The sequence below is a fragment of the Corvus hawaiiensis genome, chromosome 1, assembly GCF_020740725.1.
Source record: "Corvus hawaiiensis isolate bCorHaw1 chromosome 1, bCorHaw1.pri.cur, whole genome shotgun sequence".
Classification (NCBI taxonomy): domain Eukaryota; kingdom Metazoa; phylum Chordata; class Aves; order Passeriformes; family Corvidae; genus Corvus; species Corvus hawaiiensis.
In genome coordinates this window covers 57,504,539-57,532,288 of record NC_063213.1, presented here as the reverse complement: position 1 = coordinate 57,532,288, position 27,750 = coordinate 57,504,539, and the positions used below count along the sequence as shown (strand labels likewise).

The 27,750-nt window shown below is 37.4% G+C and overlaps 1 protein-coding gene across 6 annotated transcripts in view; it reads left to right on the top strand.

Moving 5' to 3' along the window:
* The window catches only part of CDK14 (cyclin dependent kinase 14), a 319,708-nt gene that overhangs the window by 244,149 nt on the left and 47,809 nt on the right, over positions 1-27,750 (top strand). For all 6 annotated transcript variants that reach the window (XM_048305926.1, XM_048305957.1, XM_048305962.1 and 3 more), the window contains 2 exons: positions 7,059-7,198; positions 11,288-11,434. In XM_048305926.1, coding sequence (XP_048161883.1) covers positions 7,059-7,198; positions 11,288-11,403 — 256 coding nt within the window. In that variant the 3' untranslated portion in view covers positions 11,404-11,434. The remainder of the gene's footprint in view (positions 1-7,058; positions 7,199-11,287; positions 11,435-27,750) is intronic.

Below are 27,750 nucleotides of genomic sequence, written 5' to 3'. Positions count from 1 at the left end.
TTATCCCGGCAAAAAGATGCCAAACATCAAATGTAAACCTTACTCTGTGTCAGAAGTGGAAGGAACGAGTAGGAAAAATGTCTGCAATATTGTCAATGAACAGTATAAGCAACCTTCCTGACCAGAGCTGTCAATAGTTGGTGCCTGCTTTCTTTGGAAGGTTTTGTAACTCAGCATGTTTATTCTGAGGCATCAGAGCAAGAGCTACCCTGGGTGCCTGTCAGGATACAGAAGAAGAAAACTCAGGATACTTTTAGATCTGCTGTATATTGACTCTTTAAGCTTAGCCTTTAAACATCACATCAACCAAATTCAGTTTTTAAAAGTGGTGTGTTCTGTAATGGTGTTAAATGTTCTGCTTTGTGAAGCAGACCTTCTAAGCTGGATATCACAAACATGGTTGTGTTGAAGAAATACAGTAACACATCTGAAACAGACACTAAAACATACCAAATCTAGTGCAAAAGAGTCAGGGAGAAATAGACTCATATCTAAGCTTTTATCTTGAGTTGCATTCAGTGATGACACATACAAATGATCAAGTTGTAATTGAGCATAATGGCTGTTGTCAAAAGTGAATCACCTTGTGAGGTTGGATCACTTCATTGTCTAGCTTAGGTGTGACCAAAATGAGTCTCTGAAGCCTAATGTGACTCACGAGCAGTTTAAGCATCTTAATTCTCTGTTCTGAGAAGTTCAGGAGCTGCAACTGTAATTTTGGTTTACCTACTGGGTCAGTATATGCCATTATATACCTAGGGCTAAATCTATATTAATTAAAATAGAAAACCTAGTTGTGTATATTGTTAGAACTGTCATTTGTTACGTTCACCTTTTTTCATGAAGTGCTATTCACCTTGGCTGTTTTCCAACTCACGGCATCTGTGCAACTGTCAAGTGAGAATTAGTTCAGACAGGCCAGGGTTCTTATTACCTTCCTGGAATGCACTAAATGAACTTACCTTCACAGCTTTCCAAATGGGGCACTGACCTCTGCTACATCGACACTAACAGCAATGCCAAGGAATCAAACACTGACACTGTTATTTTTATCTCTGTTCCATATCAGTGAATACTTATCATTGGTTGTCATGGCTTTTATTGTACTAATAAATATTTTGACCACCTTTTCAGTACTTCAGTGAATAAGACTGCTCATGCTGTAATATGGTAATATAGTTAAAGGTCAAACTAATCAAACTAAAGATCAAACTAATTTTTAAATTTCCAAAGAGATGGTTTCATACACCACCATGGAAATCATGATGGTCTGAAGACTGTGGAGTGCAGTGTTGAACAGGAGCACAGAGCAAGTACAGACACTGGGAGCAGTATAGCCACATTAGTGCAGGCTTTGTCCCAGCCTAGCTCATCCAAGAGCATGATGTTGTGCTTTTATTCAGGTGCTGAGCTAGAAGAGTACAATTAAAGTGATGGCCTAGGGAGCCTGGAGACTGGATTTTCCCACCCTGCATATGTAGAGAGCTCAGTGTTTCTGAATCTAAACTGTTGCCAGCATCTCAATTTGGGAAGAGCAAGAGAGGCATCAGGTGTTTGGAGACATGCCTTTTTTAAGGAATCTGCACAACCCAGGACCGCTGTTGGCATCCCCATGCAGGTGTGGGGTGCAATCCAAACAGTGAGATGTCATAGGGGCTCTGCTTGATTGTATCATTTATTGTATAGTTTGGCTTGAAGTACCTCTATATTGTACTGTAGAGCAAATACTGTATTCTGTGATTGATCAGCAACAAGCAAAACTCTGCTTCAGTAAGCCTTCAAATGGTTTTGTCTCGCTTTGTTCATCAGTTTTAGTCCTCAGTACCCTTTGTGTAAAACACTGAAAAAATGGTAACATCTTTGCTCTGTTAGATTCTCGTCTTGAGGTACCACTTTATGCCTTCATCTGTATCAAAAGCTAAAAGCCTCACATCAAAACTTGCATTCACTTGTTGTGGTGGTTTCTTGATGGCTAAATAAACTCTACAAAAGCTCCGTGGAGGCACACCAGGCACGTTAGGGAAGCGGCTCCTGCATGCTGGAGCTGGCACGTCAGGGCTTTGAAGACAGTAGGTGCTCTCGGCATGGTGGCAACAACAGAACAGCTGTTGGAGTGCATAAAAGGGAAATGCTGCTCAGGTAGGCCCTGCTCTGATTCGTGTTTCACATAGCTGCTGCTACTAGGATCACGTGTATATTCAGAGGTATAAACTATCAAGGCACATGAGGACGTTTCTGTATCAGCTGGTTAGAAGACAATGAATTTTCAAAGGAAGTATTAACTACCAGACATGGTGTTGTACAGTTTTGTACAGAACTTAAGAGAGGCTAAAGCCTGGGATGAGGGGGAAAGATTGCTGTCCTCAAGCAGATGTGGGTGAAAATGGGGAATACTGCCATTGTGGCAGTGCACTGGGAGGTGAGGTACCGCAGGGACTGTACAGGAGCCCTGTTGTTGAGGGGACCAGAGCATCCTCTGTGAAATGAGCTATGAGGGTTGCCATATGGCCCGCCTGTTTTACACCAATTTGTCAGTTCTCTTCATACCATTAAACTTTAAACTCTGCTAAATGTTGTGATTGTTCAGGTTAACTGTGGTTTTGTCTTTCAGCACTTCAGGTTGCAGGAGTTTGCTTAGAATAAAGAACCAGCTGAGATTTCCAAAGGGAATTAGGTGCCTCACTCCTCTAGGCCATGCCATAAATGCCAGTCGAGAAATGAATTAATGATACACTGCAAGAATCGTATCTTCACATGGAAAATGTGCACAGTAAATGATTTTTGCTTTGGGAAGTATTTACCTCGTGCTGCTAGGAGCATATAGGCAGCATATTATCTCCATTTGTTTTAATGCCCATTTGTCTTAATTATTAATGTGAATTTGAACTGCCTTCTTCATTGCATTTAAAAGCAAATCACTCCAAGTTCAGAAGTTCACTGCACATGCCTCAAACTTTTTTTTCTCCAGAGCTTAAACCAAACTTCAGTGATCTTAGTCATGTTCTGCTTGACCAAATACTGACCTTCCTCTGCAGTAGAAAGACATTTAAGCCTGTTTTCTGAAATTAAATCAAATTCTTGTAATCCAATGAGATTTACAACTGCTCAAGTCTAGTCAGATTCATATAAGTTTCAAGTGAGACAGGTTCATATGGTGTTTGTTTTTCTTGAGCTGATGCTGTATATAGCATTTGGGATTAAATTGAAAATCAATGTGTTTCACAAATGTCATCAGAGTAGGTGTGTAAAAATATTCCCAGTATTTCTCAAAACAATATCTATGTATTATTTAATGCTCATTGCCAAAGGTTTCTCTGTATTCTGCTGTACACCACATTTTCTGAAAGTATGTATGCTGTCATGGCTAGTAACTATTCCTCAGTGATTAGTGTGACAGTAACTGAAGCGTGAATATTGAGACTTGCCATATCATGCATGCCAAGTTCCTATATGGCCCAACTGCTGTGAGACAAAACATGCTATTATGTTTTAGACACAAAGCCATATTGTATGAAATTCCATCCTGTCTCGTACTGAAAGAGGTGTATTTAAAAATGAAATATTGTTTTTTCTTCAGTTCTTTTTGTTAACGTCTGTGTTAGGTATTTAACTACTGAAGCCCATCAGAAAATTTAGCCTTTGTCTCTATTGAGGAATCAGGTTTCAAACTTAAATCAGACAAATTGTTAATGTTTTAAGGAGGATATTTTAAAGAGACTATTGGCAAAAAAAAAAAAAAAAAAAAAAGAAAATAGAAACAAAGCAATCTTTCTGACGTTCTGACCACAGAGGTTATGTGCTAAATGGGGTTTTCCAAACAATTCTGGTGTAGCAGATGTAATTTTAATACATGATCATACAGTACATTTTTCATAAGTAAAGAATAGCTTGTCTTTAAACAAAGCAGCAAAATTAGTCATGCATTCCACTGAGGCATCAGTTTTTAATACTGACAACCTTAAGAGCCCACATGCATATGCTTTTTGCGGTGCCCAGTGATTTCTAGAAGTGACCTTTGCAGAAGGCATGAGTTTTGGAGAAGAATTTTTTCATTGCTGCATAAAGGTCTGTAAACAAAATTGGAATTTTAATGTAGAACTTTATAGATACAGCTGAGCTAGGTGAAAGTGGTGGTTTGATCCAAGAGTTACTCGGAGGATCTTCTTTGGCCTGTATTACAAAAGAGGTGATATTTGATCGTTATGGTCCCTTCTGAGATTAAAATCTATAAATGCTTGGAAACATAATACTAATAATGTAGCAACTGGGATCTTCAAAGCACTGAAAAACAACTAACACCAACCCCACACCCCTAGCACTACTTGGAATGTGATCAGGGCAGATATATCTAATAGTTACAGCAGATTAAACTATTTTTTCAGACTGTGCAATGAATTGTCTTCTTTCTATTAATTATAAAACCAGTTCTAATTATGACTCTTTTATTTATAATTATTTAATTAGTTGATGTGATCATTTTGCAGCCCTAGATATTTTTGTTGGATTTATATTATGTTAATGTATAATCTGCTGATTATTTGATGTTTATCTTTGGTGTCTCCACTGATTTCAGCAAACACGTAATTTTTGTGTCTAAACTGGGAAGGCGGCTTTGTCTTTCTAAACTGTTCCTGTTCAAAACACTTTCAATTTATATTAGTTATTCAGAATTTCTTGCAAAAAAATGTTAGCAGTATGCCAGGTACACTGGTAACCATTAATACAGTCAAAATGTCAACATCACTCTCTTCAAGGAGCTACAGATGTCATCCATAATTTCACCTGCATGTCAGAATTTGTTCATGTTTGAGTGTTATTTTCTTTTGCTTCGCTTTGCCTTACTTAATTATCATCTCCACTATATGTGTGGATCAGCAAAGGAATGGTGTAATTCTTATATTGGAGGGTAATATTTCACTACTTAAGTGACTGCATTTTTCTGAATTAACAGTAGTTCTCATTCAAGACAGAGCAGGTTTACTACAGTTCCTAAAAAGCTCGCAGCTCCTTCTGTGGCAAAAAATTACGTTGGTGAGATGGTTTGACAGAACCTCTGAATGATTAACTGGTGCAGGGGGCATTAGGACTCAAGACAGGCCTCACAGACTCAATGTAATCACCATCACCAAATTCCATGGAAATTTTGGATGTGTAGAAGAATTAATACCAATTCTCCTTGAATATTTGCCCCTCCTTTTCCTTTTCTTCATTAATAATAACCTTTTGTCTTGGTATTTTGCTGTGTTCTGTAATGAAATTATCTGTAATTTTCACAAAAGTTTAATGAACATTTGCAACAATCTGGTAGTTTAAATTGTCTGTAATTATTCTAATTTATGATGTAATTTATAAGCAATGACTCATTCAAGATGTTTTTCTTTTGTCACAAACTGGAAATATAAACAGAAAAAAAGTGCCCATCAGAAACACTGGAGTTCAGCATCTGTTTAACCTGAAATAGCAATTCTGGTATCTAATCCTGGGAATTCAAGAAGATTATTATTGATGAGATATAAATGTCTTAAAGTGGTCAGCACTCCTAAGCAATTCATCCCTGGGTAATTTCTGGACACATATCCTGCCAGTTCTCAAGAAGAGATCAGATAGGCACAGTATTCAAATTTCTATCTAGCATACAGTTGCTAGAAATTAAAAAGACAGCCAGTGGCATATTTTTTGAATGATTGCAAATATCAGCATATAATCCATATGCCAGTACATAATTGAGTAGAGATGCTTTTGACTTTCAATTTTTTTATTTTTGACACTGACTCTAGTATGGACATGGACAAAAAGTTGTGTGTGACATTTGTAACTTAAAGTTCTCAGTGTAGTAACTATTTTTTTAATTTAGTGTTTTCAGTGTTGTCTGTTCCCTGTTGAAGAGACAGTTTTCACCTGCGCCTATATGGATTCATATAAATCATGCCATGTCAGCCCAATAAAAGAGTAATGCTGTTTAATCCATCTTATTGAATTTTTTTTCTGGAAAGTCAGCTTGAGCTGACAAAAATGAATATTTGCATGAAATGAGCTGTAGGATTATTGATTTTAGAGGATAACATAATCTTTTTCAAATGCTATGTTATTTTGGACTGCAATCTACTATCTAGTGGCTTTAGGAAACCAGTCCATGGTAAAAACCTTTTATAGACTTCAGCATTTACCCAATGAGAGATCTTTACTGAGCAAAGGCATGGTTGAATTTATGAAGTTTCCTAATAATAATAGCAACATGATGTTAACAAGATTCATCACATATTTTTTTGACTTCATACAAAAAGTTTGGTGGATTTGGAAATTTAGGAGGCAGCTATAGGTTACTAGACCCAGGCCACATCTTGCTGATTACCATTTTATTCTCTCCTCTTCAAGTCTATTACTTTTAGATTATATTTTCTTACAATATTCCCAAGGATTTTGCTCCCAGTGAAACAGTAAGTTTTCTCAGATTTCTGTAGGAAGCTTAGAAAAGATAACTCACTTAAATTTAATGTTTGCATTGCATTAACACTTAATGAAGAGCCAACTCCCTGCCATGTGAATATATGAACAAGTAAGAAGTCAGTACTTCCTGAAAGTCTTTGTGAAACATGATGCATGTGTTGCATGTTAAGCATCACCAGATTTTAAAATTTGATATTTCACAAAGTTGTGTGAATGTTGCTGTTATTTTAAGCTTGGATTTCATGCATTTAGATGGTAGTAAGCATTTGTTTCCAGCACTGCAATTTTTCAGTCTGTCAGTATGCTCAATAAAATGTAAATGGAAAGATCAAAACAGTTGCTTTCAAGATGCTGTTGCTCATGATGCTTTAGCATGCTAGGCAGGGCATATGTGATATGGCATATTATATGCCCTGTAGTTCTAAAATTTGTATAAATTTTGAGCTGTCAATACAGAAATAATTCATCAACTCCATAACCAGAGGAATAGCTTTCCTGGTAGTGCTCCTGGCTATTAAGGCTTGGTGTTTCAACTGTGCTGACTGAAGATGGAATTAGTAAACAGAAAAATGATACTGTTTTTCAGAAAAATGTTCTTGTTTATGTTTCAGGTTGAGCTGTGTGAACCATGCAGAAGATCTAGCCTCCAAACTACTCCAGTGTTTCCCAAAGAACAGATTGTCAGCACAGGCAGCTCTGAGCCATGAGTACTTCAGTGATCTGCCCCCACGGCTATGGGAGTTAACTGACAGTGAGTATAACCACCTCCAAATCGATTAAAAACAACGATTCTAGTTCAGACAGATGAACGTGTGTATGCCAAGCCTCACATGCAGACAGCTTCATGGACGCACACAGCCACACACACAATTGTGTAGATTCAAATTACATAGCTTGACGCAGGACAAAATAGATTCAGGTTTGTTTTTTTTTTTTGCTATCTCTGCTCTGCAGTCTGCAGCCTGCTATCTTTGTATTTGATTATGTGTGGAGCCAATAGAACTCTCTGAATTGTCATAAAGCAAAAGGAGAAATGCAATTTACATATTTAGTGCTTTTCACTTTATACAGTACTTCTTAACTAGATGCAGCACACGGGATAAAAATCCAGCTGTGTTTGGTTCACAGAATCTCTGTGTTGTAACAGTAACCTTTAAGAAAGGACTCAGCATTCAGAAGTCTGAGAAACACAAAGTAAACAATCAGTTAACTTGCTGAATTAGACTGTGTACGAAGAGGATGACAGATGATGTTCTTAACTAAGAATGCTTTCACTATTTACATACATCCTTTTGCTTCTTTTATTAAACAGAATGCATTCCAGTTGACTTGGCAGAAATGTTCCTATCATCGTGTATACTGTCAATTATCTTTTTAGTAATTTTAAATCATTTATATCATATGTCTGCATGTTGTTTTTCAGTGTTAAAACCACAATATTTATTCGGGGAAAAAGGTAGTATAATGAATGATATTTTTTATTCAGAGAAGGTTCTGTTATTAAAAAAAGGTTTCACAAATGAATAACGGTCAGCATTTTGCTTTAACTCAGTATGGTGAAGAGATGCGTGCTTGCATTACAGCACTGTATGTTCTTTTCTGTTTTCAAACATGCAAAAGATCTAAACCCAGTACCTCAAGGCAGAAAATTCAGAGATGCAGCAATGGAACAATGCGTGTGTAACTACAGCTGATTTAAAAGTTTGCTTCTAAAAACTAAGCTCTCTTTCTGAATATTCATCCACAATAGAATATGTTTACGGCAGTGTTGGTACAAAAACTTTTGTCTTCCTAAAGTTTATCTTTTCCATCCTTAACAACTGTAGTAGTCATACTTTGAGATGGTTCTGTGGCTTCGCCGTCCAAGTACCCTACTCCCAGCTCTGCACTAAAGAGCACTCTCCCATTTGTGGAATATGAACATTAAAATCAAAATAGCACCAATAATTTCTGTCCATCACTGTCATAGACTGTGTTCTTGCTCTGCAAAAAGATCCCCAGTTTCCTCCTCTGCCATGGTGACCAACTACTCAGTTTGCTGACTGTGGTACTTGATAAGGAGAAAATTTAAAGGTTCAGTGTAAATTAATGCTGCTGTTGAAAGTCTGCCTTTGCAGAAACTGATGCAAAGAGATTCTTTTCTTCAGGACTAATGAAACATCAAGAATGCCAGTTCATTTATCCTATTTCCACTAAATGGAAAACAAAAATAACTCTGCAGTGGTGACATCTCAATCCTTCTGACTGTGTGATTTAGTCTAGCCAGGATTTTGAATTCTGAATTCTGCAGTAGTACTTTTCTGTTAATATAGATTACCCACTTGCCACTTAGTTTATCAGTCAGTGGTTAAATCCAGTTCTATCAGTGAAGTAAATGCCTACACATTATCACTCTGCAGCAGGCTGCCAACAGAGACAGTCTCGTCCTAGTCATTAACAAGCACAATGTATGCAGAACACCAGAGGGGAATTAAAACCACAAAAAATACCTCAGGGTGGTATTTTTAATATGAGAATTTAATTTGTAATTTCACAGATTAAGAATTTTGGCTGCATTAATCCTTTTATCAGCTCACAGCAGGTTATTTGCAGAAGCATAACCATAAGGCGATATTCATTGGCAGAAACACGTCTTTGCATAACGTTAAACATCAGGAGCAGTGAAACCTTTTGAAGGGGGGAGAATAAAGATGAAAAATCATTATATTTTAAAGCAAGGTTCTTCTAAATGCCTCCAGTAAAAATTTGAGTTACAGAAAGACTATTTCTGTGTCTAGTAGATAATCATTATGAAGCATAAATCCAGATGCAAGAAAGGACAATCCCAGTATCAAATACTACAATCATTTCTATTTAGTATGACTTGGATATACTTGTAAACATATTTACAAAACAAAGAGCTTATATACTTTGGAGAGTTGGGAAAATGTTTACCGTGTAGTGAAATTACCAGTTTTTGTGATTCTAGTTCTCTGTGCTAATATTTTACATCAAGAAACACTACTGATAGTTAATGAAATATAGTTATAAACATATTGAGTCTTTATGTACAAACAAAGTTACTGCTTTCTAATTCGGACACCACTCTGATTTTGCAAGTCTCTGAAGTGAATAGTATTCATCATATTTTGTCCAATTTGGTCCTAATGGTGAATCACAAATTTGGGGATTTAGCGCTAAAAACCAGGGAAAGACTCATATGTGGGTAGAAAGGCAAATAGAATGGATCAGTCAAATGATTTTCCATCAGAAAATTGTTTCCTTGGAATCACACTATTTCACAAAATTATGGTGACTCTGCCTACACTGAAAAAGTAAAAATGAAGTGTTTGACTTTCTGTTTGGGTTTTGACCTTTACTACTGTGTATTTGTATTCTATGTAATACTTTACAGTATAATTTTTAATGGTGTTTATTTTAAAAATGTGTGCAAAGTTAGTTTATGTGAGAAGGACGATTTTGCTTTTTTTACTTGGTTTAGTTTCAAGTCAAGGCATAATTTCATTTGGGTTGGAAGTTCAATTTCCAGATAAGCTCTGTCTAAAAGGTAGCCACTTCCAGTTTTTGCAAATAGTAAATTAAAAATGTAAGAGTAGTGCTGTTCTGCTAAAAAAACCTTGTCTAGGAATACAATGCAATTTATAATGCAGCATAACTTTCATTCATCTCAAAACTGAGCAGTAATCTATGGATTAATCCTTTTTACTAAATATGTCTACTTGTTATTTTCTATATATATATAAAAAAAAGATCAGTCCTCCCACTTTTCTACTTTTATATTTGAGAGCTCATATTCATTTATTTGCATAGAATATCTGCCATGTGTAACAATGTAACATGTGTAACAATTGTGTAACAATGTGTGTTACTGAGGATAGCAGAATAAGAAATGCAAGTTGAGATGTCAAACTACAGTGGGAAGGTCTGTGCATAAAGCAATAGCCAGTTTTTTTAAAGACATATAGATGAAAAAGTAGTTCCAAAAACTTACAGGTATGCCAGCTGTTAGTGCAAAAAAGAAAACTCTTACATCTCTGATTAGTTCTTTAACATTTCCTTATGGAATCATGCAGTGGCAGCTCTCTTGACGATATTGTTATATGGAGGTTTGTTTTCAGGATATATTTAAAGTCATTGATTTTCCCCATCAGATTGAGGCATCCTAAGCAGAAATGCGTTTTCATATTATCAATGTGTGAGTCCTTAACCATTTGCAGTTTGATTCCTGTGATTATTATCATCATGACTCCTAATAATTGGTTGCCTGGTGTGACATTGAAGTTGTCAAGGTTTTTCTAGCTCATGCAAAAGGGGATTGCTTCACGTAAAAGACTTTTGAGTTGTTGGGATATTTTTAACAAGCCTAGTTGTCTTTAGTAATTCAAAAAAGAAAGTCAAACAAGATAGTTCAGTTCTACTGAATTGAATCTGATATCAAGATTCTGACGATGTAATATGTGATATCAAATTATTGAAAAACCTTGCTGCATGTTTTACCTTCTTATTTATTTCTAAGTTCTCTCAGCAGAAATTTGAAAGTGGAAGTTATTAATTGTATAGTGGTGTAGAGCACAAATAAACACAGAGTCTGGAAACAGATATTTTTGAAGATGCATACAGTTAAGAATATTTGCATCACACAACTTCCATCATGATGCATTCAGCTTCTTTCCATTAAGAATTTGTACAGTGCTTACTTGCAGAAATAGTTGGTATATGTAAAAGCTGCATATATCTACTGTGTTGTGTTTGCCATATATATTAAATAATTATTTTTAAATTACTGCTTTTACTGCAAAAAAAAAAATCACAGTTTCTGAACTGAGACTCTTTCTTACAGTGTCTTCTATTTTTACTGTACCGAATGTAAGACTACAGCCAGAGACTGGAGAAAGCATGAGAGCCTTTGGAAAAAACAATAGTTATGGCAAAGGTCTATCAAACAGCAAACATTGAAGAATACCTATGTTCACAACTGATAATGCAGGTCAGGTAAGGCATGGTTATTGGAAAGGATATATTTGAAAATGCTCTTTAGTTATCTTTAGAGAAACAAAATACAAAACTCGACTGCACATGTCCATGTGCAGGCTGATACTCTGTTTTCACAGTTTTACAGTCCATATGAAGAGTGTAAATTCTGAGCAGGAATGAGTGCCACTGACAGGTTGAAAATATTGCAGAAGTTGGCACTAGTATATTAAACAATAGTTTGCCTTTAATTTGGACTGATACTTTTTACTCCCCTGGTAAAATATGCAGAGAGAAAATACCTCTTGCCAGTTGTGTTGTTAAACTTTGGGGCAAGGACAAGAGATTCTATGATTCTGTGATTTAAGGTCCCTCACAACCCTAACCATTCTATGGTTCTCTTATTTAGTAGGTTGGTAGTCTTGATAGCAGAAGGATGTTCTTGATGGGAGAGAGGTGTTGTCATGTAGTGATTATGGTCTATATCACTGGATCAACTAATACTGTTTTGTTTAACCATAGTTACTCAGCAGTGAAATAGTGTGTAATATGACTTCTTGTATTCTAAGAGTAGAACAGAGCTTGGGAAGGCCAGGTGAATAGAGAGGCTATTTACCAAATTACAGCAAGGGAATGGTGGTGTTATATCATGGCATTAATTGTCTTCTGCCCATATGCAGCACCCCAGTGTTTGTTCAGTGGGTTTTAGCACTTGGCAGACTCTTCCAGGTTAGCAGTATTCCCTCATACAGCTGCTTTGCTTATTATGCTTCTCTAAATGGTTTCATACCAGAGTGTTTCACAAAATACCTAAAGTGCAGATTCTTTTCATTCAAAAAAACAAGGCCTGCCCTTTCTTCGCTTGTTTGTTTCTAAAGACACAGTTGCTTTTGATGCCTTTTCCTGGTCTTAAAATCAAGAGTCAAACATGGTTAAAAGGGAAAAAGGGATTTTACCTCAGTATTTATTTTAGGATCCTTAGGTGCACTACATCCAGATGGAATGCACCCCAATGCACACTGCAATGCACACCCACAAAAAATCTGGTATAACATTATAGGTGTTACTAATTAGCACATCTATCAAACATTCCCCAATGAGAGGCTCAAGTGAGCCCCCCTCCCCAAGGAACCTTTTCCTGGATGGTTCTATCTTAGTTTACAAAATGTGTTCTGGAGAGGACCTTGGGGTCTGGGGTACACTGATCCCTAGCTACGAAGCTTCTAAAATGTTTAGTCTCCTAGCTTGACAAACAAGTCCAAGAATGTAGGCTAAAAACACTAAGAGTAGAGAAGTTGTAAAAGGGTATAAAAGAAAAGGCAAAAAATCATCATGGCATCACTTTTGCATGTTGAGTCCATTATAACAGTTTGTTACAGAAGTTCTAGGAGCTGAGAGAAATGCACATGCTGCTCATATACCTATTTGAAGATACAATCTCATGTAAATGTAGTTGATATTCATGTGATGTCTATATTTAGCTAAGTCTGCTTTTTTCAATATCAGATATAACGTTTTCTAATGAATTACATTTGGGTTTATTGTTGTGTGCTTATGTATGATTGGGTTTTTTAACCCTGTAATGTTACGGAGTCTTTGCCTGACAGGCAAATTTTGGTGCTGAGAGCCTGCCCCAATTTTTGCACAAGCTCTTCGCCAACAAACCATTTAAGATTCTCTAATGTCAGAAATGAGGCTGCCTCAGAGCAGTCTGTTTACATCTTTATTGACAAGCTAATCCCTACCTTTTCCTGGGGCTGTGTCCCTGCAGACATCTCTTCAACCTTGTCTGTTCTAACGTAACATATCATCCATCTAAAGTATATTTAGAGTGTGCCCACCTGTGCTAAAGACCTTTTGTGTAGAAGCTTATGTACAGAATCTCAATTCTCATGTACAGAACCTCCTTTCTGTTGCTTCCAAACAAATGTAATTTTTCATTTATAAAATACGCAATGGAAGGCTTGTATTTGCAAATGAGCATGTAAAATAGTTGAAAACCATTGGATCATTCTTACTGAATATCTATTTGCGCAGGTACAAATTACTGTTTTAAAATTTTATATGTGAACAGAAAGAGAAAACCCAAATGCACCCTTTACATTCATCACTGTACTGTTGTGGCTGCTCAACCACAGTTTTAATGGATGTTTCCATTTAATGCATGTTTCATTGTGAAAGGTCTGAAACCACTTAGCAAATGTTGTGACGTGTACATTATTGATTACAGTCTTCCACTCTGGCTTGGGACTTTGTTCTGTTAGGTGCTAACAGTGCAATAACATATCAGCTCCCTGCTGTAGTATTTGACTTGTGCCATGAGATGGGGACCAGCAGATAATCCTGGAAAAATATTAGTACCAAACAGAGGTCCTGTCACTTGTACCATGTGGAGAGCTAGCGATTAATGAGATGAAACTAAAATACGTGGGGAAGCAGGAGAACTGTGGACACAGAAAATGGATTTGGGTGAGGAATTATTAGAATGCTTGGAAACCTTTAAAGGGATGAGACTACCAAGCAAGTAGAGGTGTAGTTAGTGCAGAAAATGAAAGGAGCTGGGAAAACAGACTGCCGTTTTGGTAATGTGAAAAGAAGGTCTGGTGAATGGCAGGTGGCTGTGATTTTAAGCAGTAAAGTAGTGGCTGGCAAGTAGGATGTTCAGTCAGGAAAATGGGTGTGTTATGAGTCAGTTACTCCAGCAGAAGACTAAGAGTTGCAGTCAGCAGGAGAGTACCATTAGGGAAGGGGTATTTATTGCAATATATTCTGTCAAAGTCTCCATTCACAAGGCTCAGTGAAGCTAACAGATGCATGAATAGCAGAAGGAAAGATGGCAATAGCTCTCCAGGGCCATGAAGTTAACAGGTAAACAAGGCAAGTAGAGTTAGAGGGATGGAGGCAAACAGTACAAGATGTGAAGATGTCAACAAGCATAATCAGATAACATCCCAGCTAGTGAGATAAAGGAAAATTAGAAGGGGCAAATATTGCAAGGAAATAAATCTGATTATAAAAAAAAAAAAAAAACAACCATAGCAAACAAATGTTTCTAGCTTGTCTCCTGGACAAGGTTGGTATATATGTGTTTAACTCAGCTTTGTGAGTTGACTTTATGCATATACAGAGATGGCAGGGAAGTTAGGAAGAGCTGGAATTTTGAGTTATTCCAGTATCTTTCAGGATGCTGTGAAAGAGAAAAATCTGTAGATAGTTGCTTGTTAAATCCTCTGACACATGTGTAAAGGAAAGATTTTATTTTTTATATACTTTTATACATTTATACATTGTAAAGAAATTTATTAGAGAAACTCACAAAGGAACCATCTTCAACCACCTCCAGAATCTGGTGCTGAAGAAAATTCTAGTCTTATGTCTTTTGTCTGGTCCTTCCTTCCTTCCTTCCTTTGGTTCCTAATTTCCCTGTTTTGGGGGTGAAATAGGAAATAAAATTGAGAGACCCAATAAAGATGCTGTGCCAAATCTTTCTGTGATAAGAAATTAACACCTCCTGCTGTTCTCTCACACACTTACCAGATGTTACTGCCCTGATAGTGCACCCACTGAATTAAATCCACTTTTCTTTAGGGTTAGGAAGGCAAAAAGATTAGGGGAGGAATGGTTGAGACATCATCTGCTAACTTTGGAAGCAGCAGTCTCTGGCAGATTGCTGAAGGAGAGAGACTAAAGGCAGTAAATTTGTAATTGGCTCCATCATCATTGATTAGAACCCGTCTTAAGCCCTCAGAAACTGGTGCATCTCTGAGAATTTCTGTTGTCTTTAAAATACTGTAGTGCTTCAGCTGCCTGTCTGCAACTCACAAATCAACTTACCACTTGAAAAAGCAGTAACCTGAGACATATTTCTGAAAACTTATATAATGTCTGTCAGACTTGGATTACTAATAGGGTCTTTGTGGACCACACTGTGTCATTGTCTTGGGCTCCAAGAAGAGACAACATGTTTATTCCAATGCCCATGGGGAAAAACCTGACATTTGGAGTTAGCAAGGTCAATGCCGAGGCTGCTCTCTACTGGAGAAAATTAGCAAATAAGTGGTAATGAGCATCACTGCACACAGAAGAATCTGTCAGCAGTGAATTAGATGGGGCCTTTTGACCATATCTAAGCATCTTTAAAGTTTTGTGATAAAGCAAAACGTTTTTATTTTGTGCTTGATGGTTTTCATTGATATTTTTTTCTCCGTGGGCTGGAAGCATCTCTGTGGAAGTACATGTCTCTACATATCTTGTTCAAGTATACTGTATATACTACAGTCATCCCTCTTTACAGATCCTGTTTTATTGAGACAAGAATGGACCCTAAGAAATTCTAGAGGTCTGTTTTCATTTGGCTTCTGGAATACATGGCTAAAGCCTGTTCCTCTCTGGAAAAGCATGAGTCAAATAGTAATTGAAAAGACAAGGCATTACCTGATACCAGATAGCACGTGATGTTTTCTTGTGGTGATTTATAATCCCCAGTTCCCATTGGTGGACCAGAGACACGAGATGTGTTTCTGGCCTATTGTCTGCTGCCTGGAGCCAGCAGGGACAGCTTCATTCAGGATGGTAACACCATATGCTTTTAAAGTATTTAACCTGTATTACCATAATGAGATCTCCTGGCTTTCTAAATCTCTTTGACAATTCACTGAAGCAAAACAAAAAGTGGTCTTTATTTGTATTGCTTCGCCACATGCGCATGCATCCGAGCAATCCTGAATTTCAATCACAGGATGCTGAATTCTTTCTTCTGTGCCCATTTAAGCCAGCAACTGACACCAGCCCAGCCAATCGCAGGACCGATGGCGTCATTCGGGCCAGCTCAGCTGTGTAAAACAGAATAAAGCTGAAGAGGTGACACTACAATGGCAAAAAATGCTGGTTATTTGATTGCTTCTGATGGGGTGTGTTTTCAGCAGCACAGAATCATTATGTAAAATTTCCTTTTTCTCTTTGCTAGCTAGAGGGGTGACTGTTGTTGCATCTCCATCCAAATAGTTTCATTTTTGTTTGTCATCCTCAGTTTTATATTTATAAATTGTTTAGGAGTGTCTCATCAGCACTGCTGTGTGGGAACATAATTTTTGCCTGCCTTGCCCTAGTCAAGCCACAGGGAAGCTGTAGTCCAGCAGTGTATGTGTCCAGCAGTCAGTATTGAAAAGTCATTTTCATTCACTACTCCCCTGCATTCACTCTGTTCTGGGTATCCCAGTGTTGCTAAAACACTGTGGAAAAACATATACTATGCATCTAAGTCTTCATCTCTGTAGCTTCAGGTGATAAAACTGTAATCATTACAGTGGAGAAAGGGCTGCATAAAAGAGAAATTCTGGACTGACAGACTGCATATCAGCCAGATTTTGTCACTATTGATTTAATCAAAAGCTGAAGGTAGCCAGTAGTGCTTTATATGTGTGAAATCTTGAAATTTAGTGTAAAACCAGATTGGGAGAGAAAAGCAGAGCTATAAAAGCACATCAGTTAGCAGTTTAATTTTTTTATGCTTTTTTTAATAGATGGATTCAGATAGATGTGTATAAACAGTCATTGTGCTCCTGCAGTTGAAAAGATGGAAGCCTAAGCACTGAAGATGGGAGGTTTAAATTTCTCTTGCATCTTTTAGTGCCAGACAGTGTCTATGCATGAATGTTGAGGGTCAGTTTAATTATTTAACTAATACTGGATTTGCATAAATTGGCTTTCCTGAAAAGGCTAATAAGATGCAGTTGTGGTGGGCAGCTGAAAGCAATTTAGGTTTGAGTCCAGTAATGATAGTACTAAACAAAGTTGAAATTGTAACATCAGTTTTGTAAAATGTTAAATTAGTATTAAGCTGTGAAAGATAACTGCAGAATCCAAGATATTTTTTGGCTCTCTGGTACTTTCAGTGCCATTCTTTTCTTATGTTAACAACATAATGGCTTTATGAGACTCTTCCAGCTGTGCTTTACTTAATATTGAAGAATAAGATCACCACACTGCTGGAATATACCCTAAATATAACACACAAGGGAGAAACTCCAGGCATTGGTCTACATTCTCCTTGTGATATCTGTTATCTTACTTCTATTAATCTGAAATGAAAGTTATAGACTGAATTTTGCCCTCTATTCAACCATAATGAAAATCCCCCCATATTCTCTGGACTCTGCATAGCAGGTGAAATGAACTGAGCAAATAGCTGTCCAGTGCCAGGCTGTCTTTGTATAAACTGCCCATCTTACCTAAGTGACATTTGGGGACTGAGGATGGAGGAGCTGTGCCCTTGGGTCCCCAGGTATGCCCCAGTAAAGGAAACCCACCATCTGGTCAAGGAACTCATAAGGCTTAGAAAATGTTTTTAATGGAAGGCTTAGAAAATAGTTTAATGATGTTTCTGTACTGTAACAGCTCACCATGTCTGTTGTCACATGAAATACAGTCACTTAATTGTGACTGTGTTAAGTAGTAGAATGCATGGTCTCTTGACTTTCTTTATTTACAAAGTTGGTAACCTAAGGCACAGAGGAAAGTGAATTGGGAAGGATGGTCTTTCTAAGGAAGCTGAACACCAGTTGTGATGAAATCTTGTCCAACCTGGAGAATGATAGACCAGGACAGCATCTATGCCTGGAAATAAGTATAAGGAAATAAGTAGGCATAATTAGGATTTCTAAAATCATAGGAGTCTCTTTAGGAAAGAAGAAGGAAAGAAAAGAAGCAGAACAGAGAGGGGAAGGTCTTCACATTTTATTGTTAAATACTCCACTTGGTAGGACAAGTATTTCAAACCTCCATTGCTAGGAGATATTGATTTCTTCCCTGTAGTCATATGCTCTATATCATTCTGTGTGAAACTAGTGGCTACATATTTATTGAAATCATTTTTTTTAAACTATTTATTGACATTTTTTCTTTTAAATTGGCAAAATCAGCTGCAGATCTGGCAGAAGGAAAACAAGGCATTACTACTGTTATGGATAACTTTTGTAGAAGGACAATACCATATTTCCCCGTACCATGGCATAGTATGGAGCCTGTTTTCAGTTCATTTCTAATGCATGATAACTTGCCTACAGTACTGTGAAGATTCATTTTCAAATAATTTTTAGTGTAGAGGTTTGTAATTTTACAGTCATTTATGCTGTAGGAAAGATATTAGTGATATTTGCATGAATGCATGTGCTCAGTTGCAGTGCTGTTTATCTGTCTTTCCAGTTTGTTTGCTCATAAATTTAGGAGACGAAAGGTGGAATCCTCTGTGCCAAAGTGTACTATATTGCATTATTAATATTAGGATAGCAAGCAATTCCCACTAGACAGTCTTTGTGGTCTGTTCATGCTTAAGAAGTGTCTAGGCATGAAAGGCCGTTTGAGTTCCAGTGGGCTGAAAGTCTGGGATGACATTTGAATGTGGCGAGGACAACAGTCTAGTTGACAATGACTGGGAGGGAGGCAAAAGCAGGTCTCAACTCTCCCTATTCTCCCATGGACAGTCACCTCTCCTTTAGGATTATTTCCTCACGTGACTCCTCAGTTAGGCTTTATCTAAGAGGAAAGTGGAACCACTGGAGGGGAGAAACTGAGGTTTCCAGACAAAGCAGAGGCTTCCAGTGCTGACACACAGCCCATAACCCAGAGAGACAGCAAAGCTAATGAGAGGCATTGCCTCTCAGGCACCAATTTGCAGCATTCAGAGTTAACAGAACATTTTACTTTTGGCCAAATTGTAAACAAAAAAATAATTTTAGTAATTCCACATACCAGAATTTTTTCTGTGGAGGACAAGCTTTGTGGTGCCATTTTGGGTCTGTAGCTTACATTGCCTGATTCTCCATGAAATAAACAAACTACACCAACGACTGCAAAATTGGGTCTGAAGGCAACACCCATTAAAGTAAATGTGAACTGAATACTCCTAGTTGTGGGAAGATTCTTGCCTAAAAATGTAGCAATAGTTTACAATTCAGTTAATAAATTACATTAATTTATTCTGCCCCATAATTGGGATGAGGATGGATGGGTTTCCCACATCTTCCTAGTGTTAATTGTTAAGTCTCAGGAGGAAGACTCAAAAACTTCAGGAAAAAATACTGAATTCTCAAATAAAAATATCTAATGTAGAAGAATAGCCCTGGAATAGCATCTTTGGATATTTTAAGAAGTGGAAACAAAATTGGGTATTTCCATAATTTTGTGGTCTTGTTATAAATTATTAATGTTGTTTTGGACCATGTATGTATTTTGAATTAGTAATTATGGGCGATCATTCTCTGCCATTAGTAACCTAGATTTTAATTCTGTAGAGCCACTTCTGTAACTCTCTTTTGATGTTAATATAAAGACTAATTGTGCATTATATTTTCTGGCTTTTTTTGTTGTAACAATACGATCACAGCCTTTTTATTTAAGTTTTCTTTCTGAAATTTTTATTTTACAATTGCTTTTAATACATCTTTTGTTCAGTATGTGTGTTACATGTGTATTAAAATCTAGTTAGTTTATAATCTGAAGGGAAGGAAAATCTACACAATTAAATCTGTCCTTGTGTACTTGAAAGATTCAGCACTAAGTAATCTGTCACATCATAAAAGGAACAAAATCAAAACAACTGAGTCATTATCATGACTCTGCTTGGTTTCAGCCCATGAAATGACATCTAGACTCTGCAGATACTGTATTTGTTGTTTTATGTGTCTGTGAGCAGACATTTGTAAATACGGAGGTGTAAATGTTGCCAGCATTTAAATTAGGTTAAAAGTGCTATTTATGGCTTACATCAACAACAAAAAAATATTCATAATCATCCCTAGGTGAAGATACTCATTTAACGAGCTTACTGCTCCTAATTAATTCTGTAAAGAACACCATTTGGCAGAGCAGAATTATGAGGTTTGCATATTGATGGTGGCAGGGAAAAATATATCTGTTTTCTATTTATATGGTAAAATTAACTTCTGTTCTTTTGAAAATGGCACATCTCAGAGGTATTGCTTTCAAAATGATCTCAGGGTGTAAAGAAAGCAGTAATAACAGCGCCAGGCATTCAGTTCTGTCCTAATTTTGCCACCAGTTTTTCAATGTTTCAGCTGCCTCAGAGACTTAAAGTACTCTCATTAGGTAGCTGCAGAGGCTGCCTGCTTGCCTGCTCCATCACTCTCTCTAGCTGCCTCTCTCACTCCCCCTCTCTTGCTCTCCCTTTTTTTCCCCCCTCCTGCCTTGGGAAGATCATTTGCTGCCGTGATTGGCAGGTTAGAGCATTCGATCAGATGAGTTCCTCTTAGTGCAGGTCAAAAAGGCTGGTTAGCAGGAGCTGTCGAAAAATGCCAGCAGCATTCGAAATGGGAAATGTCATGACTTCGAGGCAGGGGGTGCCACCTGGAACAGAAAGCCCCCAGCTCATTAGCAGGTTACAGGATGCAAGCTTAACTGGAGGGAGCAGAGGAGGAAAGATAATACCCAATAGGGAAAATTATTGTGAAGTGGAATTGATTTCATGTATAATTTGTTTATCACTAGAGGGGACAAATGCTGTCCTCCTGACATATGCGGAGGAGCGTGGACTATGAATGAAGCAATTTAGCATAATCTCCAGGTTGAGCTCTGGATTTAAAGAATGCCAACTTCTTTCTTCCCAACTGTGGAAGTGATCAGGTCATGTTGTATTAATTAAACCTGACATACTCTCAAATGGTTTATCTGGGCAATTTTAGCAATTTAACAGAATGCAGTAGATATGAGTTGCATTCATTATTAACATGGGGCAGTGGTTTGTCTTCTGGATGAAGTGGGGTTGGGGGTTTTCTGCAAGCTGCTGTTGTAAAAAGACGTTCCTGTCGCAAGCTGAATTATAAAAGAGCTCATTTTTAATGCTTAGTCTGACTGCATAAAATCAGAATGCAATTTCAGTTGCATGATATAATTTTATTTCCAAGAAAAACTACATACCCTTAGAAAGTATGGATTTAAAAATAAATAAAGCATTCAGGCTTACTGTATAAAATTTAATCTGAAAGGAAGACTACAGGGTCTGCTGCCTGTCAGGGACTTAAAGAATGCATATATAAAATATCAACATTACAAAATGCTTAGTCTTCTCCAAGATACCCTGTAGTGGTAAAATTGCAGGCAAACTCTTCATCCTAGGCAGTTTAACAAGCCCCTGGCTATTAATATTGCTAACCATTCATTTGCTTCACTGGTCTGTATTTTCATATGAAAGGCATATTGCATATCAGTAGAAATGACTGCATAGATTTTCCCCCCACACACAGGTTTTTTCAGAAATGTTAAGAAAATAAGGTGGGATCATGGTACCTGCCAGACTCATGGCATCTTTGTGCAGCTTTGTGTCTAGCTCTGCTCCTCCTGAAGACAATGGGAGAATTCCATAGACTGCAATGGGAGTAGAGCTGGCTCCCTTATCAAAACTGATGTAGACACAACAATACCATGTCAGGCTGAGAAAATGAGACTTAAAAGCTGAAAGGGTTCCTGAAGAACTATTTTGCAAACTGTATCTCTTCTTGTTAAGGAATTTTGTCTTTTATATGTTAAACTTGTACTTCTCTCAGAAGTTTGAAGCTCATGCTTAAGCAGTCTCTTGGTTGGATGCTGAGGAATGTTTCCTTACTGTTCAGAGTCTTGATGATTTTTTTCAGCTTTCATTTTCTTCCATCCATCAAAGTTTTTAAGTTGGTAATGGAGTAGCTAGCATTTGCTTTATTGAGTAACCACAGGCTGTTGGTTTTCCCTTTCTCCACCAAATGCGAATCAGTCAGATTTTTAAAAGGACTTTCTTAATCAAAATACTTGTACAGAGCCTTACAGATGAGTGTTTTCTGTTTTGTATTTAATGTAAAAAGCTCAGCATTAACAGTCTGCTAGTTTGCAAAAAAGAAAAGTTACTAAAAAAGGGCATTCTTTACCTTCCAGATACCTTTTTAGTGTAAAGTTCTTTCAGATAGGCACCATGAACACTGGCTGCTGTAGTCTGCACTAATGAACACACAGGCTCAGTCCTTTGCAAAGCTGAATAAAGAGAGAAAAATATCAGAATAAAATGTCCTCTGTGCAGATCCTGTGGTAGAATTTTTCCCACCCTGGGTAGCTCTGCAGATGCCCAACTAGTATTTATGTATTAAGTATTTAAGTAAAACCTGGAAATCAATTCGAAAAGTTCAGAAAGTATTCATTACTTAATGTCTGCTCTGGTACTTTGTTAGGGGAAGTGATATGCATTTAAATTATTTGTATGGAGTTTGAAAATTAGGCTTCTGCTGGGAAAAGAGAGTAAACCGGGAGATCTCCAGGTCTCTTAGCTCCATGGAGTAAAGACAAGGATCAGTCAGCACTGGAAAGACGTGCTAGATTTTAGCTCTGAGGTATATTTGAGGGACCTGTGGTAGCTGTAGTGTCTGTCTGCATCTGGCAACAGCTGCTTGGACATAAGCAGAAGGATATTTTGGCTAGAAAATCTGGCAGGTACAGATAAGCTCTTTTCTAGGACTGTGTGTGACACGGATTAGTGACCTTTGTATGTCCTAGGTTCATGACCAAAGAAGTTATCACTCAGAATTGGAAAAAATAGTTAAATAACTAATATTTCCCACATATCTACATTTTCTGGCAAGAAAAAGAAGTGTAGTCTGAAACAGAAGAAAGAATTTAACTGTTACTCCCCATTTTTTAACTAACTTCTGTTTTTTCAAAACTGACACAAGTATTTTCTTACCTCCTAGGAACTTGATAATTCAAATGAAGAATAGTAGCCAGGAAGGAATTAGTAGTAAATTCCTTACTGCCCCTCAAAACTTACTATTCCTGCAGTTGTTTGTCATTCACTCAAACCCTGACTTCTCTATTCTAAATAAATACTGGTTTGTTCCTTGACTCTCTAGGGAAGATCAGGCAGAAGCAATGAGTGGGAAAATCACATATTCATCATCTGATTTTTATATCTTTTCTCCCCCAAATTTCTGAGAAATCATTGGAACTTGCTAGTGTCTATTCTGTGATATTACCAATCTCTGTGACTTCCTTTTCAGGAGAGAAGAAGCTCTAACACATGGCCCATATTCCATCAGTGGCTCCTTTTATCATTACTTGTGTGTAAAAACACTTTCTGTATGAATTGCCTTTGTCTTTTTAGAAGGTGGATATGTAGAGTGTTGGAAAAATCCAGGGAGCCCTGAGGTCATCTAAATAACTCTATGTAATGTGAGCAACTGTTGATGAAATGTGGTTCAATCAGTAACATTTCAACTTTTGCTTTATGTATTATATTTCAAATTAAATAGAGCAGTATAAAACAATCTGTAAATTGAACCTAGGATTGGGCCATACCGTTTTTTTAATGTATGTGTGTAGTTCTTGGCTTTGATATCATTCACTTTTTAAACTTTTTCATCTGTGTTGTTAACTTGGGCTGCAGTAAAAGGATATTTCTCTCAAAATTCTTTTCTAAGGCTTTGCCTCAACACCATTTTGGGTGTTTTTACTAAGTCTTCCCCCTACATTAAACACCCCACAAATTATTTACATATATTACTAAACCTTTAAGGAGGTACATTTAGATAGATTGAGCATATTGAAGATTTCTTGACCTGACCCTGTCAAAATCCTTGAGCAGGAACTTTGTGCATAAGTCTTGATTTTGGTTTCCTTAGTAGCTGGAGCATTGCTTTTTGATCATTAACCCTTGCTGGTTTTCCTCAAAGAACATAAAAGCTGAGATTTTCAGAATTTTCAAGTCCTGTACTTGCTCTCTTGTGTAGGGTGTCCTCTCCCAAAATCATCTCCAAACCTCACAATTTGCTGGGAAACTACTGTACCAGCTTGTGTGGTACCAAAAGTAGGAGAATTGCCAGTGAGTCAGAGCACTGCTCATGTCACCAGATGGCAGGACAGTCTTCCCTTCTTCATCCAGATTCCTAAATGCCGGGCAGAGAAACTGTAGCACACCTGGGGATTTAGAAAAATGTTTGAAATGTGCCTCAATGGAGCAGAGTGATTTAGAAACCTAATTCTCTTTCCATGAGTTCCTGTGGAAGGAAGTAAACACAATGCAGTCTGAACACATGGGTCCTTACAGGACCATTAGAGGTAGAAAAAAGGGCTTCAGGATCTGGCCTGGAGGAAGCAACACTGCTTGAGAGCAGCTAGAAAACTGTGGGCAAAAAAGCAGGAGCTCTGCCAGGTGAGATCTGCAAAGCTTCTTATCTATGTGGTGTTTCTCAGCTATTTTATTTGCATGGAAACAAGCACAGTTTCTTGGTAACAAACATCACCGTTTTCAGCTCATGTCTATTGAGAGATGCTCTGTTTTAAATTTCTGTTGTTAATCCACTGTGTGTTGTGATCACAATAACGAACAGAAGTTAAACAAACATCCCCCACCCCCGAACCTCCTCCCCTAAGAAAACAAAATCCCAGATCATGATGATAAAACAGATCATTAAGAGTTTCAGCAACAGCCTGTCAGCTTGGGTCTTAGTGTGGTTTTGCCTGCCATTAAAAACCATATTGGTCCACAAATTCCATATAGTCTAGAAATAAAGGGAGGCAAAAAGGATTTTAGAAACATTTTACCCACCTTACTCTTCAACATTAAGATTCTTTTTTCAGAACAGTGTTTGTACTCTAGTGTTTGAATGAAAAAAAATGCAGTTTTTTAATTCTTAAATATTTTACAAGTTTAAAGCAAATGTAGTATATTTATAGAGGAACGCTACTAAAAAGTGAAAACAGGATCTTTAATATGTGAACATAAGCAAAATGAGTTGTTACATGACCTTGTCTGAAGTTTTGCCCTCTCTCTTCCTTATCTCTTTCTTTGTTTATTGACTTTGTTACATTATGCCTGAAACATGGAATATAAATTCTGTAGTTCACAAATCCTACTCACCTTGTTCATGGAAGGCCGTATCACATTTTTTGTCTCTGGAAAAATGCTGCATAAGAATAAGGAAGTGCTGTGTCTGGCCCTTTTGGCACAGTTGCTAAATTTGCAGTGTTAACACACTGCCCCCAGCACACACATGCACACACATGGCCCTGTCATGCATTCTTGGCAAAGGCCAGTGATTTCTTTGCTCCTGGTGCACATCCAAATGGAAAGGAGGTTGGAATGCGAAGACATTTAGCTTTGTTTTCTCTTGCTTTTGTATATGCACTATGTACATTTATGATGGAAAGGTGTCTAGTAGGTCCCAAACTTTCTGAAAGGCAGGACAATTTCAACAGGTGCAAAGCCTATAAGTAAACAGAGAGTGCTGTCAACCCTTCCTTCCTTTAAACTAAACCAGAAAGCAGATAAGGGAAGACTTGAGATCATATGTTGCCTTTTAAGGTAAATAATCCATGTCAGATTCCCAAAGCTTCCCATCTCAACAATGATAAACGTGAGCTGGCTCCATCATACCTTATCCCTGTGAGAATCCCACTGCATGCAGTGGGACATGGTATATGTTTGTGTTGTGGGGAGGAGGGAGGAATAGTGTGTAAAGTGCTTTACATCTGCGTAACTTGAAGATTTTAGGTTGTTCAAATACACATATTCTGGTGCTAATGGAAACAGAGATCACTTATCACCATATCTAAGGAATTAGAAATGTATATTCATGACTCCCTGTTACCCAGATAGGATGTCCATCATTCTGCATTAATGACATAGCTCTATTCTACTCATTTCATTTCTCTTTATGTTTTACCCAGCTGAATAGCTCAGTGCTGCCATGGGGTCCTGTATCGTATGGCAGACTTTGCCTTTTGAACTGCCCACATCACAGTTTTCTGCAGCTCCCTATCTCCACTGTCATTCCTTTTCTTTACTCTAAATGTTTCCAAGGAAGAAGAAAAGAAAGAAAGAAAAGATTAAATAAAAAAAAAAGGCGGGGGGTTGGGGGGAAGGAGGGGAGAAAGAGACTGCTGTGGAAAAATAAAAGTTTAAAAGAAAACCAGAATGAATGCTTCACTTGTTGGCTTTTAGCACAATTACCATACCTTAGGAAATATGCAGGGAATAGTTAATTATGACTAAATGAGCTCCTTTTAGAGTTCATGGCAGGCCCCAGCATCCAACTGTCAGTGTTGTGAAAGATTGAATTAAAAGGCTGGTCCCCCTTGTCAGCCGATAGGATGGTCTGCTGGGGGAAAATAGACAGTGAAAAGATAGCTGGGTTAGAGTAGCCTCAGCAAGAGAAACACGTATAGCATTTGCATACTTCTCCTGCAAAGGGGGTTTAATCCAAATAAAGGAGGAGATTTTGGTATTGTCAGCCAAAGCTTTGTTCAGTGTGAAGAGCAGAAGGAAATCTGATGAAGGGGCCTTTCTGAAGCCCTTGCACACAGACTGGAGGTTGTTCTAGTAAAGTTATGTACTTTGGGATTGTTTACACACTGTTGTCTGTTTGAAGATCTCCTAAACTGAAAAACTCAAAGTATTCCTCTTTGCTAACACAAAAGCGAGGAATTTGTGTGGTAAAAATTACTTACACTGCAGACCTGAACAAGTTCTTTTCATTATCTTCACAAAATACCCTAAAGTTCCGTTTTTGGTGTAGACAAAGTTCCCCAATACTTCTTGCCCAAACTCATATATCACAAAAAGTTTTCAGACTAGGAGAAAAAGGGGAGAATTATGTTCTCAAAATGCAGAGAGCACAAAAATCAGATACTCTTCAGGTTTGAGGCAGACAAAATCTTGCTGCCTCCTCCAGCACAGTTCTTTTTTAAACAAGTAGACAGTTTCACACCAACTAAAAACAAGTGTTTTGAAATTTAGTTGGGGTAAAGTGTTGTATTTCTACTAAGATCTTTTCTGTACTTTCTGGGGTTTTTTTTTCTCACCTGAGAGATGAGCCAGAAGCCTCAAACCTCTTTTGTACTTAATCTGTAGCAGACCCAGCCCATGCCTTAGAGCTTTTCCAGATAAAATAACTGAATTGTGTTTCAAAAAAAGGCAAAACTATTTAAAGGTGGTGGCAGGCAAATTACTCCTCCTTAGAAGACTATCCACTTACAGTGTATACTGCCAGCTTCCAAGGTTTTCACATGGGACAAAGGACACCATCTCAGGCGTATGATTAATATTTAGGCACCAAATAGGTCGTCTAGCAGCATAGCACCTGAAATAGATGGCTTTTGCTTTTTGTTGCTGCAATTTTTTTGCATGTGATTGCCATAGCCTTAATGATTTTAGCTAGTACTGAGTTAGTTATTCAGATAGTAATACTCATGGAAATAGTGTGTGTGTGTGTGTACACATATACACACATATATATATCATATAAATATAAAATATAAAATATAAATATAAATATAAATGTATAGTTTGTTCTAGCAATG